An 18,033-nucleotide genomic window follows, 5' to 3' on the forward strand; every position below is an offset into this window, starting at 1 on the left:
TAGAGTTGAAGACCCACATTTACTTCATTGCTCACAACTCACCACAGCAAGACAAAAGTTGTGAATTTAACTTTGGTTCTAAGCTTTTTTTTTTTCTTTTTTTCTTTTTTAACTGAAAAGCTCCAAGGAAGACAGCTAAATGTTTTCCACCGACTCACGGACGGTAAAATAAGGTTAACTTTAATAGGGCTCTGAGTTATTAAAAGAAATGGGTGCTAAGAGTAAATATGTTTGAAAATGCTATATTCTAGTTTTTTTTTTTTTTTTTTTAATATTTTTAAATGGATAACATTGCAACAAAAGAAAGAGGTTTTTGAGAGAGAGAGAACAAAAGAAAGAGGCTACAATGTATGTATCCAATTCAATCATACGTATAAAGAAACAAATTTAGAGCATATTTAGTATGAGGTGATGGTTCTAATAATGATATGCTTATTTATATGAAATAACTATTTGATCATTTTATTGGATTTTCATTATATAGAATAATTATTCATTAAGGACATCTACTCCTTAAATTGAAGAATAGTTATTCATTTCTAAAAAAAGATGTAATAGCTATTTTTTAACACACATAATAATTTTAGAAATTAGGGTATATTCCGCACATTAAGCATAGACTATGTTATAAATAATAATCCCTTTTTTGGAAAAGAGTTAGGAATAATAATCTTTATTACTAGGAATAGAAAATGATGCATTTGGAAAGTTTGCATTTTTTTGAAAATGTATTAATTTTAAAAATTGTTAAATGCATTAAAGAATAACATTTTCAATCATTTTCTTAAAAAAAATATAGAAATAAATAACTATTCCTCATAATAAATATGCAACCAAATAACTCAATAAATCTCTTAATGCATACCAAATGTGCATGATAATAAAAATAGTTATAGTCTCTCTCTCTCTCTCTTTTTGTTTAATCTCATTTTAAGTATTGAAATAAAATTTGGCTGTTTTGATTGGGGGAAAAAGAAAACAATGTCATACACTTGAATTTATGATGTATACCTTATAATAATTATTCTTTGTTTAAATTAAAATGCCAATTAATAATTTTTAATGAAAACGAGATTTGAACTCACTCATATTCTATTTCAACAACAAAGACATCACCAAACTGAAACCCACCACAACAACAAAATGTTAAATTTGATTTACGTGTACAAGGACCTGATAGAGAGATTAGTTGATGTTCCAATTAAGACACATACATGATACAACGAATACCAACCACGTTCCCAAAATAAAAACTCTTCTTATTAAAACGAAGAAACACCGCAAAAAAATAGTGCAATACATGATCCATAATTAATTGATAGATATTAATAAATAAAAAAGTAAAATAAAAAATTCCTAGGAAAAATCCAACTTAATTTAATTAGAATTTAATTTGGGTTGGTTTGCTTTTATCTAATACAATGATGATGTGGAAAAAAAAACGGATGTATGCATATTGCATGACAACATACAAAAATAGTTTAAAGAAAAAAAAAGTCAAACCCTTCTGTTTTACTATTATTATATAGATATATTGATATTGATTTTATATAGAATAGGTAACCATATATTATGGTTTTAAAATTTTTAAAATAGAGTTTTCTTAAAATTTTGAAAGAATTCTAATCTCTATCAACTGTTAAATTGTCATACTCATCTCCTAGTAACCAAAGGTTGAATCTTGATGGTAGATTTGGTGCACATTTGCTTCCACTGCTATGGAGGTTTTACCTTTCAGGACCTCCATGACATTATCATCCAACCTCTATTTCATTTCCTAGAGCATTAATCGACCTTGCTCGTTGCTTTCTTATTCTTCCTTAGTTTTGGCTCTTCATAATTCTTCTTGTGCCTTCGGTTTGGTCTTCCATCTCACTCCCTACCTCTTCAATTGTACGGACGGCCAACCATTATTGGAGAGCCTGAATCTCTTACTAGGATCAACCTCTTGGAAAAACTGATGCTCTTACTCATATGCCAATATTTTTCTGAAGTGCTACGTAGTAATTCTAGTACCACAAATTAAGTTACAATTACTGTCACAATTATCCTATATAGTAGATTGTGATTAGCTGTCTGTCACTTTCACATAAACTTATCATTTTTCTCTATTACTCACAATTTGTTACATGGATAATTGTGGCAAAAATTGTGACTTAGTTTGTGGTGTTATAATTTTTGGCTACATCGCGGTATTGCTGATCAGAGGCCACATCATGATAAGGCCAAGGTGCCAATCATTAATATGCCATGCTGCTTTGCATGCATGGCTTGCAAAGCAAATGAACTCAGGGCCACCTCTGAGAGTGAAACATTGTTGGACGGTAGTTAAGAGTCGGCAGCTCTCCTAGGGACCCTAGATTAGTTATCCATCAGTTTCTCTAGTTTAAGAAATGTTCCAAAGTCACTCTTACCTTCACTTTCTTATTTTTGTGAATTTGGTTTACAAAGAGAGTGATCAACATGTAATTAACTTAAATGTCCTTGCTTTTTTTTTTTTTTTGAGAACGACCTTAAATCCTTGCAATACAAGAGCAAATATCATGAAAAAAGGTACTATATGATATCGAATAATTAACTTTGACAGTAAGCAAAACATAAAGGAAACATTCAATCGTTTCAACTACTATTTAACGAATAATTAGCAAAGTGTACGGTAGGCATCCACTGAACAATGATGAATTAAAAAGTTCATGACACAAAACCCCGCCAAAGCCCAACAATTTTGGGTCGCCAAACAGCTTAAATGCCACATAACATGATTAGGCTCATTCGAAGTTTACAGAGGCTCGGTTAGGCCCAAACTGAAAACAAACCCCAACCAAACCCCAAGTTTCAAAAGGCTAGGAAGACAGAGACCATTTTATCCTTTTAAAAGGCCGAGAAGACATAACATGATCTAATAAGCAATTAATGCATTTTGTTGAGGATACAGAATCACAGATGCACATCAGAGGCATGGCCTTCGAATCATAGCATTACTGCAAAGCCCACGGTAGTGCCTGGCATAGCTGAGGTTAAAGTGCAAGTCAGTCGGGAATGGGGATGATGAAGTGCCAACAATACCAAGCATCTTTGCTGCTTCATATCAACAACTCATGTAGTTTTATCTGTAGCTTAGACTTTTAATAAAAAGATACACACAAATTCCACTACTATCCTAGTGTTAAGTTGTTATTAATAAGTTAAAAAGTAATATAAGTGGTAAATCCAAATGAAAACTAATAAAAATTTGTCAACTCAAATGTTGTGAAAAATATTATATATGTAGTCTATTTATATGTATTTTCATTACCGAGTAATCTCTATATCTATGTATTTGTAACAAATTGTTAAAAACCATCAAATGTTGTGACAAAATAATCAATTAACCTTGTCTATAAATTGTTTTATCCTCTAACCACATACAAAAAAAAAAAAAAAAAAAAAAAAAGTAAAATTATGCACTAAACTAAATTCTAAAATTTAGGCATCAAAATAATAGTTTTGTCATAAACAAGCTAGGACCAACGTTGGATGTATATCTAGGTGTGGGTTTGTCAAGGCAACAGGTACATAATGATTTGTCCGCAACCTAGAATACAAGGTTGGGGCAAGCTAAGATTGCTCATTGATGGATATAGAAGTAGTTAAGGCAAGGTTAGATTTATAAGGGCATTATTGGGCCAGCTGGTCCAGACTTGTGATAGAAGAGGCACTTCAGTATATGTATATGTGTGTATATATATATTATAGAAATGTGAGACGGTAACAAGTGAAAATGGATGTAATAATGCTAGGACCACAATTTTTTTTTTGAGAGAATTTCAATTTATGGTGTCCACTCTTGATGATAGCTCTTTATCATCTGATCAAGATACCAATCAGTTTTTTGTATAGACAGGTATTGAACCCCAGAGAATCCTACAACGCGAACTCTTTCTTTTAAACCTCTAAACACTTTGTAAATGAGAATGTGCTAATTCATTTACAAGGTTCTTGACTCATGTGATAAATTGTAAGCGACAGAGTTGAAGACCCATATTTACTTCATTGCTCACAACTCACCACAGCAGGACAAAAGTTGTGAATTTAACTTTGGTTCTAAGCTTTTTTTTTTTTTCTTTTTTAACTAAAAAGCTCCAAGGAAGACAGCTAAATGTTTTCCACCGACTCACGGACGGTATAATAAGGTTAACTTTAATGGGGCTTTGAGTTATTAAAAGAAATGGGTGCTAAGAGTAAATATGTTTGAAAATGCTATATTCTAGTTTTTTTTTTTTAATATTTTTAAATGGATAACTTTTTTTTTTTTTTTTTTAGAAACCTTTTAAATGGATAACATTGCAACAAAAGAAAGAGGTTTTTGAGAGAGAGAGAACAAAAGAAAGAGGCTACAATGTATGTATCTAATTCAATCGTACGTATAAAGAAACAAATTTAGAGCATTTTTTTTTTTTATACAAGATAAAATTCTACTCTAACCTAATCTAAGTGTATATGTGTATGAAACTCCCTCCTGGAGACTTGAACCCCAGTCCTTGCCCCCCACACTCCATAAGCATTTATACTTATAGAGTAACCATCGCACCAAGGGTGTGCGATGGTTAGAGCATATTTAGTATGAGGCGATGGTTCTTATAATGATATGCTTATTTATATGAAATAACTGTTTGATCATTTTATTGGATTTTCATTATATAGAAAAAATATTCATTAAGGACATCTACTCCTTAAATTAAAGAATAGTTATTCATTTCTAAAAAAAAAGATGTAATAGCTATTTTTTAACACACATAATAATTTTAGAAATTAGGGTATATTATGCACATTAAGTATAGACTATGTTATAAATAATAATCCTTTTTTTGGAAAAGAGTTAGGAATAATAATCTTTATTACTAGGAATAGAAAATGATGCATTTGGAAAGTTTGCATTTTTTTGAAAATGTATTAATTTTAAAAATTGTTAAATGCATTAAAGAATAATATTTACAATCATTTTCTCAAAAAAAATATAGAAATAAATAACTATTCCTCATAATAAATATGCAATCAAATAACTCAATAAATCTCTTAATGCATACCAAATGTGCATGATAATAAAAATAGTTATAGCCTCTCTCTCTCTCTCTTTTTGTTTAATCTCATTTTTAAGTATTGAAATAAAATTTGGCTGTTTTGATTTTGGGGGGGGGGGGGAGAAAACAATGTCATACACTTGAATTTATGATGTATACCTTATAATAATTATTCTTTGTTTAAATTAAAATACCAATTAATAATTTTTAATGAAAACGAGATTTGAACTCACTCATATTCTATTTCAACAACAAAGACTTCACCAAACTGAAACCCACCACAACAACAGAATGTTAAATTTGATTTACGTATACAAGGACCTGATAGAGAGATTAGTTGATGTTCCAATTAAGACACATACATGATACCACGAATACCAACCCAACCACGTTCCCAAAATAAAAACTCTTCTTATTAAAACGAAGAAACACCGCAAATGCTAGATTTCTATTTTGATTCTTTTGTCATCAAAATACACGCCGCCCATTACGGTAAACAAATGCACTGCTGCTCATGCTACATTAAACTCGTAATGTACTAACTAAACTTTTTCACTAATTCCACCTCAAAAATCTCGCTAATTCCAGCAAACTTTTTCCTTCAACTCCAAACCGTTTTTGACAATTAACACCAAGAGTGGAAGCAGTAAAACCGTAACAGTACAACAAAGAAATCGCATGCACAATTCCACGTATACGTTCGCCCACATATCTGGCGCTAAAACAAAAAATAAATAAAAATAAAAATAAAAAGATTAAAGAAAACGCACACAGAGAAATTTTTAAAAAAAAAATTAATTTAAATAAACTAAAATTAAGAACGAAGCTCCTGGTGGGTGCGAAATTGAGGGCTCTCCACTGCCAAAACTCAAAACTCTCTCTCTCTTTTTCTTGGTATTTCTTTGCAGTTACTCCTATCGATCTGTAAGTTGATTTGGGTTTTCATTTTTTTATTTAGTTATTTTTTTTAACTCAAATGTATTAAATTCAAGCCGAAATTTGCAAAATTTTGGTGTATCTTGCTTGATTTACGGTTCTGGGATTTGAACGGGCTCAAAACCCTAGATCTTGCTCGTTGAAGGGTTAGGTTTTGGGGAAGAGTGATTTCGAGGTAAAGTTCTGCGTTTTGGTTTCGGATCTCGAGAGTTTTGTAACGTTTCAGCTCGGAATTCGAGATTTTGTGGGGGGAAAAAGTTTGGGGGTAATTTGGGCTGAGTTGTGTGAATTTTTGGGTGGGATAGAGAGGGATCCGTGAAGAGTTAGGGTAAAAATGGCTTCGAATCCTCCCTTTCATGTGGAGGATCAGACGGACGAGGATTTCTTCGATAAATTGGTCGACGATGAGTTCGGGCCCACCACTACTACCGCCGGATCGAACCCTAAGTTGAGCGAAGAAATTGATCCTAAGTTCGCTGAGGGAAGCGATTCCGACGAGGCGAAAGCGTTTGCGAATCTGAGCATTAGCGAGGCTGGGAATCAATTGTATGAGTCGGTTCGCGGCGGTGGCAGCAGCGGCGAAGGTAAAGGCGAAGGCGGTGATGATAATAGCGGCTTTGATTTCAAAGAAACAAAAGAAGAAAAGGATTGTGTGGATGGCGGTGCAGGTGCAGAGTCGTTGGGTGCTCACGTGGAAGAGAGGGATTCGTTCGTTTCGGCCAATTCGATTGGGTTTGATAGTGTAGTAGGATCCAGCAATGATGGGATTGGATCCGAATTCGCTTCGGATTCGACTGTGAGAAAGAGCAGTGGATCCGGTGGGTCTGGGGTTAAGGAGATTGGGTGGAATTCGTTCCACGCAGATTTGGCCCCTCAAAATGGGAGTCACGGGTTTGGATCGTATTCAGATTTTTTCAGTGAATTGGATGGTACTTCCGGTGATTTCCCAGGGAATGTCGGTGGAAATTTGAATAGTGAGGCGAATATAGTAACTGGCAATGAAGGATTTGTAGCTGATGGTGTGAATAATTCGGTTAGTTATGCAAATTATCAAGAGGGTCAGGGTCAGGGTGCAATGGTGGAACAAAGTTCAAATGTGCAGGATTTGAGTAGTAGTCAGTATTGGGAGAATGCCTATCCAGGGTGGAAGTATGACCCGAATACCGGGAAATGGTATCAAGTGGGCGGTGATGATGGTAACACGAATGTTCAGACCAGTGAGTGGAGTGCTGTTGCTGATGGAAATACGGAGATTTCTCATATGCAGCAAACTGCTCAGTCTGTTGTGGGAACTGCGACTGATACTGGCATGACTGGGAGTGTGTCTGATTGGAATCAGGTTTCACAAGGGAATAACGGGACTGAGAGTGTATCTAACTGGAATCAGGTTTCGCAAGTGAATAACGGGACTGAGAGCGTGTCTAACTGGAATCAGGTTTCACAAGTGAATAATGGATACCCAGAACATATGGTTTTTGATCCTCTGTATCCCGGTTGGTATTATGACACAATCGCACAAGAATGGCGCACATTGGATACTTATACTTCGTCGATTCAATCAACAGCTCAGACCCCTGATCAGCAGCAGCATCAAAACGGGTTTGTGTCAACTGGTAGTTTTAATCAGATTAATAATGGCTTATATGGTGAGTATGGGCAGGCTGACAATTATAGGTCACAGGGTTTTGGTAGCCAAGGCCAAGATGGAAGCTGGGCTGGGGCATATGGTAATAATCATCAGCAGGAATTGAATTCGTGGCAAGCTGAAACTGTTCCAAGGAGTGAGGGTTTTACAACTTTGGGTGGAAACCAGCATTTTGATAGTTCTTATGTGAACAATGATCAACAGAAGTCCTTCAATTCTTTTGGACCAGTTTCATCTTACAATAGAGCAAGTCAGAGTCATGGGGAGGCTAATGGGAATGTTCAATTTAAAAGCTCTTTCCCTGGTGGGAACTTTAGTCAGCAGTTTAGTCCGGCAAATCTGAAGCTTAATGAGCAAACACAATTCTCGGGTGATTACTTTGGCAGTCAACCTGTAAATTTTTCCCAGCAATCATTTGAGAGTGTCCATCAGACTTCTTATGCTTCCAATGTTGGAAGATCATCTGCTGGGCGTCCTCCACATGCCCTGGTAACGTTTGGCTTTGGTGGAAAACTCCTTGTAATGAAGAATAGTAATAGTTCACTCAGTAGCTCGTCATTTGGAAGCCAGGTTCGGCCTTGGAATCTTCTCTTAGTTTTCTTGAATGCTTCATTTGGTTGCCAAAAGACTGAGATAAAGAAAGAGGAATATATTTCTGAAAATTGCCCCATGTTTTTATAATGTGCCCCCCATTCCCCTTTCTGCATGGTATGTTGTCATGGTGTCCTAGAAGATTTTTTTAAAATGTTTAAATTAAGTCAAATTGTTGTTTAATTGCTGTTTAAAACTTTGTTGTGTAAATAATTTTGCTTTATAAATTCCAAAATATATGTTACTTTCTCTTAGGGACATAACCAAAAGGAGCATGTTAATATTGATATCATGAAAGGGCTAATCACCTTTGTTTGCCTTATGTGCAGGATCCGGTAGGAAGCTCACTTTCTGTTCTGAACTTGATGGAAGTTGTCTTAGGAAACGCTGATGCTTCAAGCCTTGGATCAGGTGCCTCCAATTATTTTCATGCTTTGTGCCAACAATCATTTCCTGGTCCATTGGTTGGTGGGAGTGTTGGAGGTAAAGAGTTGAACAAATGGATAGACGAGAGGATTACCAGCTGTGAATTACCCAACATGGATTATAGAAAAGGCGAAGCATTGAGGTTGCTTCTATCTTTGCTTAAGATAGCTTGTCAACATTATGGAAAACTTCGATCTGCTTTTGGTGCTGACTCCGTTTTGAGGGTAAATTACATTTTTTTTCTTTGAGATTGTTTTTTATCTAATAAGAAAATTTTAATATCTATTGTGTATCTACATGTAGTAGGACAATCATGACAGCTGTGATAAAGTCTTATTGCACCTGTGCTTCATAGCTAGCAAGGTCCTTCAAGATTGACCAATGACCCACAAACTTACAACTTTGCATCTGTTTTGTTAAAAATTGTTTGTGACATGGCCTTTGGCAATTCATATTCTTGGTAACCCATTTGATGTTAAAACCTGAATTTGCCCTCCATGAGCTAGTACTTATATGTTTGCTTTAAACTATAGTATGCAAGTGCCCCATTGCTACATTCTCCAAAAAAAGTACCCTATTGTTATGGTTCATTACATCACTCTGATAAAAGCATTGTCAATAAGCCTATAGAGTAAGGACGTAATCTCACTCCATAGCCCCCTTTCCTTTTTATTTCTTTTAATGGCATGATGTAGCTCCAAAAGCTGAGGTTTGAAGCCCATTTAATGTGGACATACAAAAAAGCTTGCATTTTCTTTCTTTCTGTTGTGATTATCTTTTCGTTGCTATAGACATGATTGTTAGAGAGAAGACTAGGGATAAGGCCCTAGTCACTACATAGGGCCAAGTTGCGTAAAAGGGATTTTGTCAACAATGGACAACCCCATTTAGATCAGATGAAGGCTTTATTGAGTTGAGTTCATATTGTGTAATCAGAAAAAGATTGAGCTGAAAAGAAGAGTGATTGATTCAGATTTTAGGGGCTTTTAGGCATTATTGAGGAAAATTATTTTTCAATGCAATAAGGTAAGAGGGTACTTGAAAGTATGTATATCAAACTGCTGGGATTTCTTAATGATGTTCCTGTGCCATGTGATGCTTTCAGAAGTGGGAATGGTTATTTGTTGCTGCACTTTTAGAAGAATGATTTTAACTTGATTTTCTTGCTATTTTGATAATTCTTTTTAATTGGCTTTGCCTCCCTGGTCATATTTTCCGTAATGGGTTCTCACTTTTCTTCTTCCTGATGGTATACTTTATGAAAATTTCGGGGTGTCATAGATATGGCATTTGGTAATCTTTTGCCTTTGTATTCTAAATAGGATAGTGATTCTCCAGAAGCAGCAGTTGCTAAACTTTTTGCATCTGCTAAGAGGAACAGCACGCAGTTCAGTGAGTATGGTGCTCTTAGCCACTGCTTGCAGAATTTGCCTTCTGAAGGACAAATACGTGTATGTGATAAAATGCTCTGCTTTTCTCCCTACTTTTTTTTTCCTTTGCCAGTTTCATTGTTTTGTAATAGATGGTGTATTTTGTAGGCAACCGCTTCTGAGGTACAAAATCTTCTGGTTTCTGGTAGAAAGAAAGAAGCTTTACAATGTGCACAAGAAGGTCAATTGTGGGGACCCGCACTTGTTCTTGCTTCACAACTTGGTGATCAGGTTTGTTGCCCCTTTCAGCCTATCTAGATACTTGCATTCATGAGGTAGACATTAGGTTTATACTGTGCTAACCTTGTCTCACCTCTCTCTTTTTTGGTTTTGATTATGGCTTGGACCAATGCAGTTCTATGTTGACACTGTGAAGCAAATGGCACTTCACCAGCTAGTTGCAGGATCACCTCTAAGGACTTTATGCCTGCTAATTGCAGGGCAACCAGCTGATGTGTTTTATTCCGATTCCACAACCGACAGCAGTCTTCCAGGTGCTGTTAATATGCCTCAACAGCCTGCACAGGTGATATATTAATTTAAGAACTGTTTATTTTAATACATTGGTGCCATATTATGCTTGGTACTGCCTTTAACTTAACAAGTAATTATGTACTTAAGTAAAAACATGTTAATAAAAGGAAACCAACACCATAGCAAGGTAGAGGTTCCCCCTATAATGGACAAAACTATAAAAGAGACAAGGTTTTTTTGGATCACTTTGATATTCCTGTTGCATTTTGTTTCTCTGACACAACCATGTATTGCTCAAGCTAGTAGGATGTATAAATAAGCTTTGCCCAAAATATCATGTTTTAGGATTCCTAGAGCTCAAACCTTTGATCCAGCTGATATCCTGTCATCTCTAAATTTTGCCAAATTCTTCTGTTGGCATCTCTGACTTATAAGGTCAGCCTATTCTTTTTCCTGGTCAAACTACAGATTGGGGCCAATTGTATGCTAGATGACTGGGAGGAAAATTTGGCTGTAATAACTGCAAACAGAACAAAGGATGATGAACTTGTAATTATTCATCTTGGTGATTGCCTTTGGAAGGAAAGAAGTGAGGTACTTTATGAAGTTTGTTAATTTATATTGTTAATTTTATTTTTTATTGTTAATTTTTTCTTACTCCTGAAGACCTAAGATGAATCCTATTTTAGATTACTGCTGCACACATCTGCTATTTAATTGCGGAAGCAAACTTTGAGCCATACTCAGACACTGCTAGGCTGTGTCTAATTGGAGCAGATCACTGGAAACTTCCTCGAACCTACGTTAGTCCAGAAGCTATTCAGGTGCTTTTAGATTCCAGTTAGCTCTCATAAAATGTTTTCATGGCTCAATGGTTATTGGTTACTTATCACCCCCCACCCAAAGAAAAAAAAATTACTGCTCATGGTTGTCACCATGTTTAAATTTTGTAATTGTCGTTCTCTGACATGCTCTGTTTCTTGGAGTTTCTTGGAGACTGCAGGGTTCAAACTTATCTCTTTTGGAGCTATATTTTATTATGTTAATCTTTAACTTTCCTGGAGATTGCAGGGTTCAGAAGACTCATTTGGATCATTATTATATTATATTATGTAAATGCGTGTAATACTTTGAAGTACCTGGTAGTTTACTCTTTTTTTGTATATTTTTTTTAAAGCAACAGCCATGTTTCTGTTTCACCCTTAGTATTTTGTTTTTTCTTTGAAGTGACCTAAGCTCAATGTTCTGTGCTTGTCAACCTCAGTGTCTTTTTCATTTTGTCAACCAAATTATCCCCTTATATCAGTCATTTTAAAAAATGATGCTTTACAACTGACTCATACTGAATAGACGTGATGGCTATTTGGACAGAGGACCGAGTTATATGAATATTCGAAGGTGCTTGGAAACTCTCAGTTTATCTTGCTACCTTTTCAGCCATACAAGCTCATTTATGCACACATGCTAGTTGAAGTGGGGAAGGTTTCAGACTCAGTGAAGTAAGTAAAAATTGTTTCAAGTTGATGTTTCATGCAATTTTTGTCTTCAGTTTTCTTAACATGGTGTGGTTAGTTCAGATACTGTCAAGCGGTATTGAAGTCTCTGAAGACTGGTCGAGCACCCGAAGTAGAAACATGGAAACAGTTAGTATTATCTCTTGAAGAGAGGATCAGAACTCACCAACAGGTACTTTGTCTATTATTTGTGTCTTGTGATTTTTAAGCTGCAAGTGCTGATCCATCCAAATTAACATTCTATGTGCAGGGTGGATACAGTGCAAATTCGGCTCCTGGAAAATTAGTGGGCAAATTACTTAACTTTTTTGATAGTACAGCACATCGTGTTGTTGGGGGTCTTCCACCACCTGCGCCAACATTACAAGGAGGTTCTCCTGGTAATGGACATTATAATCAGCCAACTGGCCCCAGGGTATCAAGTAGTCAATCAACAATGGCCATGTCATCGTTAATGCCTTCTGCATCAATGGAGCCCATAAGTGATTGGATGGCTGATGGTAGTAGAATGACAGTGGCTAATAGAAGCGTTTCAGAGCCAGACTTTGGTAGAACTCCAAGACAGGTATATAGTATTTTCCAGAATTGGAAAATGAAAACCCACGTTTGTAGGTACAGTTTGTTGTGTGTATTATTTGTTATATCAAATTTATGAGATCATACTGACTTACTATAGGATCAGGTTGATTCATCAAAAGGAATGGCATCACCAAATGAACAAGGCAAAGCTTCAGTCTCAGGGGGGGCATCACGCTTTCCTCGTTTTAATTTTGGCTCACAGTTACTACAAAAGACTGTGGGGCTGGTTTTAAGGCCGCGCCCTGGCAAACAGGTAGTTTCTTCAAAATGTCAATTTTTTGGTCTCCGTGATTTTTTTCATTTTCAATTTTTTATTGAGGAAAAATATGGTTAATGTTTCTCACTCTTAATACCTCCTTTTAAATGGTTTTTATTTTGCTTTGATGCTAAAGGCTAAATTGGGTGAAACGAACAAATTCTATTATGATGAAAAGCTGAAGAGATGGGTAGAGGAAGGCGTTGAAGCCCCAGCTGAAGAAACTGCCTTGCCACCCCCTCCAACAACTACAGCCTTCCAGAATGGCATGTCAGATTACAATTTGAAATCTGCATTACAGAAAGAAGGGACTCCAAACAATGGGAGCCCGGAATATAAAACTCCTCCTTCAGAACATTCATCAGGAATTCCACCTATTCCAACCAGCTCAAATCAATTCTCATCTCGTGGAAGGATGGGTGTTCGGGCAAGGTAACTTCGATAGATTTTTATTTGTTCTAAAAATATTAGGCTAATTTGATGACTAAATTTAGAGGAGTTCAACCCTGTTATAAGTTATGATAAGAATGGCTGAATCAAGCGAAGATGGAGCTGTATTGGTTTTTTATTTAATAGGCAACTTGAAAAAATAAATAATGACCGATTGACTTAGGGTCTGTTTGGATACCGCTTATTTTGCTGAAACTGAAAACTTATTGCTAAAAGTACTATAGATAAAAGTAAAAATTAGCTGAAATAGTACAGTGGAACCCATGAATAGTAGCAAAAATAAGCTGAATAGTGAAATAATTTTCATTTTTCATTAGTATCCAAATGGAGGTTTAGCGGCTCTCTTTAACTTTTTTGGAATCTCAGGTTTGTAATAAATTTTGCTAGGTTTATGAACACCTCTCAAGTACAGCCCCATCTGAAAGCTCATTACCTTTCCTCCATTTTTCCTGCAACCAAATAGAGATTACAAATTAGTCTTGTAAAACTATATTGATGGGCTTTTGGCAGGTATGTGGACACCTTCAACCAAGGTGGTGGAAAGCCTGCAAACTTGTTCCAGTCACCTTCTGTTCCATCTGTTAAGCCTCCTATTGCTCCCAATGCAAAATTATTTATTCCCACCCCAGCATCACTTGGTGATCCGACAATGGAGGCTATAGCAGAAAATGGGCAAGAAGAAACTTCAACTAATGTAGATTGTGCGACATCCATTGCAAATGACTCATTCCAGTCTCCTATACGTTCATCATCAATGACCGTGCAGAGGTTCCCAAGCATGGATAACATCCCATACATGGGAGATTTGACAAATGGCAATGGCTCCCTCCCTCCTCACTCACGAAGAACAGCCTCATGGGGTGGAAGCCACAGCACTCCATTCAGTCCTCCAAAACCGGCTGAAATAAAACCTCTAGGGGAGGCATTGGGCATGCCCCCATCATCATTTATGCCTAATGAGCCTTCTTTGATGCGAATGCAAAACGGTGGCAGTTTTGGGGACCTTCATGAAGTGGAACTTTGAGATAAATTAGTGATGATGTAAATATCAAAGTTTTGTTCTTTGTGATCAATAGAATACTAGGGAACCTGCTCCTGCATCTCTGAAAAGTGCAAAATGGTGGTATTTGCCCAAAGCCAAGTTCGCACACAGAAGAAACAAAAAATGTTCTCCAACTTCCCTATCCTACCATATGATGAAATGTAGTTGGCACGGTTTTCTATACTTTTAAGCCTAAAATTTATTTCAACGCTCTGGAAGAGGCTTCAGGAGCTGGTATTTTTATTATAAAGCGAAGAGAGCCTCTGTTGGCACCATTGTACAGTTCATTTGTTCATTTATTGAAAAACATAAAGTCCCTTTGTATAGGTATAGCATCAAAAGATCTTCTCAAGGGGAAAAAGATAAGTGTATCGAATTGCAAAAAATAAGGTGTTTTGCTTGTTATTTTGTATTGGTTATTATGCTTTATAAAATTAAAATCCAAAGTGGATGTTGAAATTTTTTATTGGTTATTATGGTGTCGTAACAACATTCAGAACTTTTAGTGTGCATTTGGATTAGGATGAAAAATTAAAATTATTTTACTATTTAATTTATTTTTGCTATTATTCATGGGTTTCATGGCACTTTTTGATACTTTTCATGGGTCGAATTGTACTATTTCAACTAACTTTTACCTTTATTTACAGTACTTTCAGCAATAAATTTTCAGTTTCAGTAAAATAAACGGTATTCAAACAAACCCTTGGTCTAAAGTACATCATAGTTGCTGCTTATTTGATAATTTCATCTTAAATCATGAGCTTCTGTAAACTGGCCTGATTATTAAGGATCTCAATATCACTTTAGTATGATCAAGTAACATCTTTGTTGGACAGAATTGGGATGGTATGGGATTTGTTAGACATTCAGCCGGAGGGGGTTGGGGGGGGAATTTTGATTAGACAATAGGCCCAAATAAGTTGCAAGGCCCACGCATGGTTGTCCAACCCAAACTGGGACCTAATGCATCCGTTTGAATTGAAACCCGCTCGATCCGAGCAATGTGGCAATCGACAGCGAGTTTGTGTCTTCAACACCTGACATTGGCAGGTTGAGTAGCGAGTTTCATTGTCTTAGACCCAAGTGGATCGATCTAGCTAAAAACCTGGTTCTCCTCCTCCCTGCGCCATGATCTATTTTCTTCTACAATTCTACTTATGCTGCCAATTTTTACAGATCTAGTAAAATCTTTATGAGATTTGGTGGAGATCTTGACAAATTTGTCAAGATCTTCGCTTGATTTGGTAGAGATCTCAACAAATCTGTTGAAATCTCCACCAGAACTGATGAGAGTAGACTTTCAACCATTTATACATCTTGTTGACCACCCACCTTGCCTGAGATGACTTCAATCAAATCGTTTAGAGGATTTATAGTCAAGCAACTCAAATGGCAATCAATTTTGATTAAACCAGCTGTTAACGGTGGATTTGGAATTTCAAAAAATGAAACTATCAAGTCAAGTGACGCGTTCACCCCAAACCCAATCTGACATGACCCTTAGACACCCCTAGCCCTATGCAATTGTGGATGATAGATTAATGACTCTTGTGCAGAAGTAGAAAGGTTTTGACTTATTACTACTTAAGAGGCAAAAGATAGCCATCTGAGGGGTTTAGTGAGAGTATAGAAGGGAACTATCTCCTCAACTATCCGATTGGCAGCGGCGGCATTAGGGAGTGGGGAGTTAAAAGAAAACAATTATTTTTTTTACAAAAAATACACTTTCCATCCTATAACTTTGATCAATTGTCATTTTAGCCCATTGACTTTGATATCACGGTTATTTTAATTCTTTTGTCCATGGGTGTTAAAAAGTTTTTGTTAACTTCCTTAAAACGACATCGTTTTTCATTTTAACATCAAAAACAATTTTAGAGATTAACTTATTTATTTAAACCAAAAAAATGATAATTTTTAAACTTAATAGACTAAAATGACAATAGTTCAAAGTTAATCGACTAAAATTATTTAAACCAATTGCGCTAAAATGACAATCGATTAATGTTAATGGACTAAAATTATAATTTTTAAATTAGTGGATTAAAATGACAATAATTTTTAAAGTTAATGGATTAATTGAGAAGAAAAGTTAAAAGATCACGTTACATCAGGTATAATACCCAAAGTATTGCACCCAATCTCAATTCTACATTTACCTAATTATCCCAACATTGCACTGCAACAGCCCAATTGGCGTGCTATATGGTTTTCTGCCTAATTGCCAAACCTTTAAGCACCATATTTTCCAAGAGCCAATTAATGAGCAAACTGATCCATTTGGAAGGTCGTTGTGACAATTCCTGAGACTTTTCTTGGCTTTGCTTAGGTAATGATAGATTGGAGTTCACTGGTTTAGGTAGTTCTTAGGTTTGGAAACACCTTACATGTAAAAGAGATTATTTTGACCAAAACATTCCATAAGGGTTTTGAATTAATAGAGTTGTTTATAAATAACATAGGCTCAGCTCCAAAAGAAAAGAAAAGAAAAAAGAAAAAAGAAATTGTTTACGCTCGTTTAATCCTAGGACAAAATGACAACCAGTGAATTCTCCAAGTACAAGAAATGCACATCAGCAATATTCCCAATTTCCCATTGTCGAAATTTCTTTATACTCGTTTTAATATTCCATCCATTGTATGTCGGACAATTTCTTTGTTCTCGTTTTAACATTCCATTGTATGTCTAGAGATGCGACTATTTTAAACTCACTCCCCCTTGATGGAGCACTTACATCAGTCAATGCATAATATCTTAAGGGGTAAATTTTATACATTTTTAACCCCAAAAATTATCTACATCAACTCATGCAAAATTGTGCAAATTTTACGTTCTACTAAATATACACTGCTGCTGTTCAGGTGCACATCGATATTTTATTCATTTCTCCTCTTTTTTTCTCTCCCCATCTATTAAATAGTAAAAAATAAATAAATGAAGAATGAATATTATATCAAAATAGAATGTAAAATTGATAATCAAATGCAAGTATTTTTTTTAAAATTGTGTAAAATACAAAAAGTAAATTTTTATACTAAAATAAACCAGAATTTTTCAACGATATGCATGCTCTAACAATGAAAGGAAAGATACATATTCACCCAAAAATAAAAAAGCAAGATGCGTATGGACATTTGGTAACCTGCTGGGGGGAATATATTCTAGTGGAAGAATACATTCCAAAAAATCATTTATGACAACGTATTTTTCTTTGGGAAACGAGAATCGCATTATAGAATGAGAATACTCCGAATTGGGGATTCTCATTTTTGCTTCTGAAGATGAGAAATGTAAATTGTATTTCATAAAGGTTGTGAAATGCAGACAAGAGTAAACGCGGGTCTAATATATTAGAAAAAACCAAAAGCATCTACTATAAACCACATTGCATTGAGCAATAAAATAATAAATCAAAACACACGACAGTAAGCAAAAGGCCGGTAAGCAATAAAATTATTAATCAACAGAACTTTGGTCAAATAACTATATAGTAGTACAAAAGATCAATCCAACCCTTTGATGTCTATGAGAAAGACCAAGGATTCCATGGAAAAGCATAAATACAAATATTAAGAAAATACCCAAAATGGTATCTAATATTTGTTTGTCTCTAGGAGGTCAAAAGC

The 18,033-nt window shown here is 35.5% G+C and overlaps 1 protein-coding gene across 2 annotated transcripts; it reads left to right on the plus strand.

Annotated features, from left to right (window-relative positions):
* The first annotated feature begins 5,846 nt into the window (after positions 1-5,846).
* Positions 5,847-14,865, plus strand: LOC115972255 (protein transport protein SEC16B homolog). 2 transcript variants are annotated; one of them, XM_031092469.1, is made up of 13 exons: positions 5,847-8,211; positions 8,562-8,882; positions 9,981-10,109; positions 10,197-10,319; positions 10,444-10,614; positions 11,031-11,156; positions 11,252-11,386; positions 11,934-12,061; positions 12,140-12,248; positions 12,327-12,641; positions 12,753-12,908; positions 13,048-13,343; positions 13,872-14,865. In XM_031092469.1, the coding sequence occupies exons 1-13, from the start codon at positions 6,331-6,333 to the stop codon at positions 14,383-14,385; spliced, it is 4,404 nt and encodes a 1,467-aa protein (XP_030948329.1). In that variant the 5' UTR covers positions 5,847-6,330; the 3' UTR covers positions 14,386-14,865. The 2 variants fall into 2 exon arrangements, with proteins under 2 accessions (XP_030948329.1, XP_030948330.1); XM_031092470.1 differs by having other exon boundaries at positions 5,848-8,211; positions 12,759-12,908.
* Positions 14,866-18,033: the final 3,168 nt, after the last annotated feature.

Source organism: Quercus lobata, chromosome 12, assembly GCF_001633185.2.
Source record: "Quercus lobata isolate SW786 chromosome 12, ValleyOak3.0 Primary Assembly, whole genome shotgun sequence".
Classification (NCBI taxonomy): Eukaryota; Viridiplantae; Streptophyta; class Magnoliopsida; order Fagales; family Fagaceae; genus Quercus; species Quercus lobata.

What these genes read in the sequence shown, in the direction of transcription:
- LOC115972255 (XM_031092469.1), top strand. Translation starts at nt 6,331, where the DNA reads ATGGCTTCGAATCCTCCCTTTCATGTGGAGGATCAGACGGACGAGGAT. An exon ending in GGCCGCGCCCTGGCAAACAG is followed by an intron (nt 12,909 to 13,047) that starts GTAGTTTCTTCA and finishes TTGATGCTAAAG; the next exon opens with GCTAAATTGGGTGAAACGAA. An exon ending in AGGATGGGTGTTCGGGCAAG is followed by an intron (nt 13,344 to 13,871) that starts GTAACTTCGATA and finishes GGCTTTTGGCAG; the next exon opens with GTATGTGGACACCTTCAACC.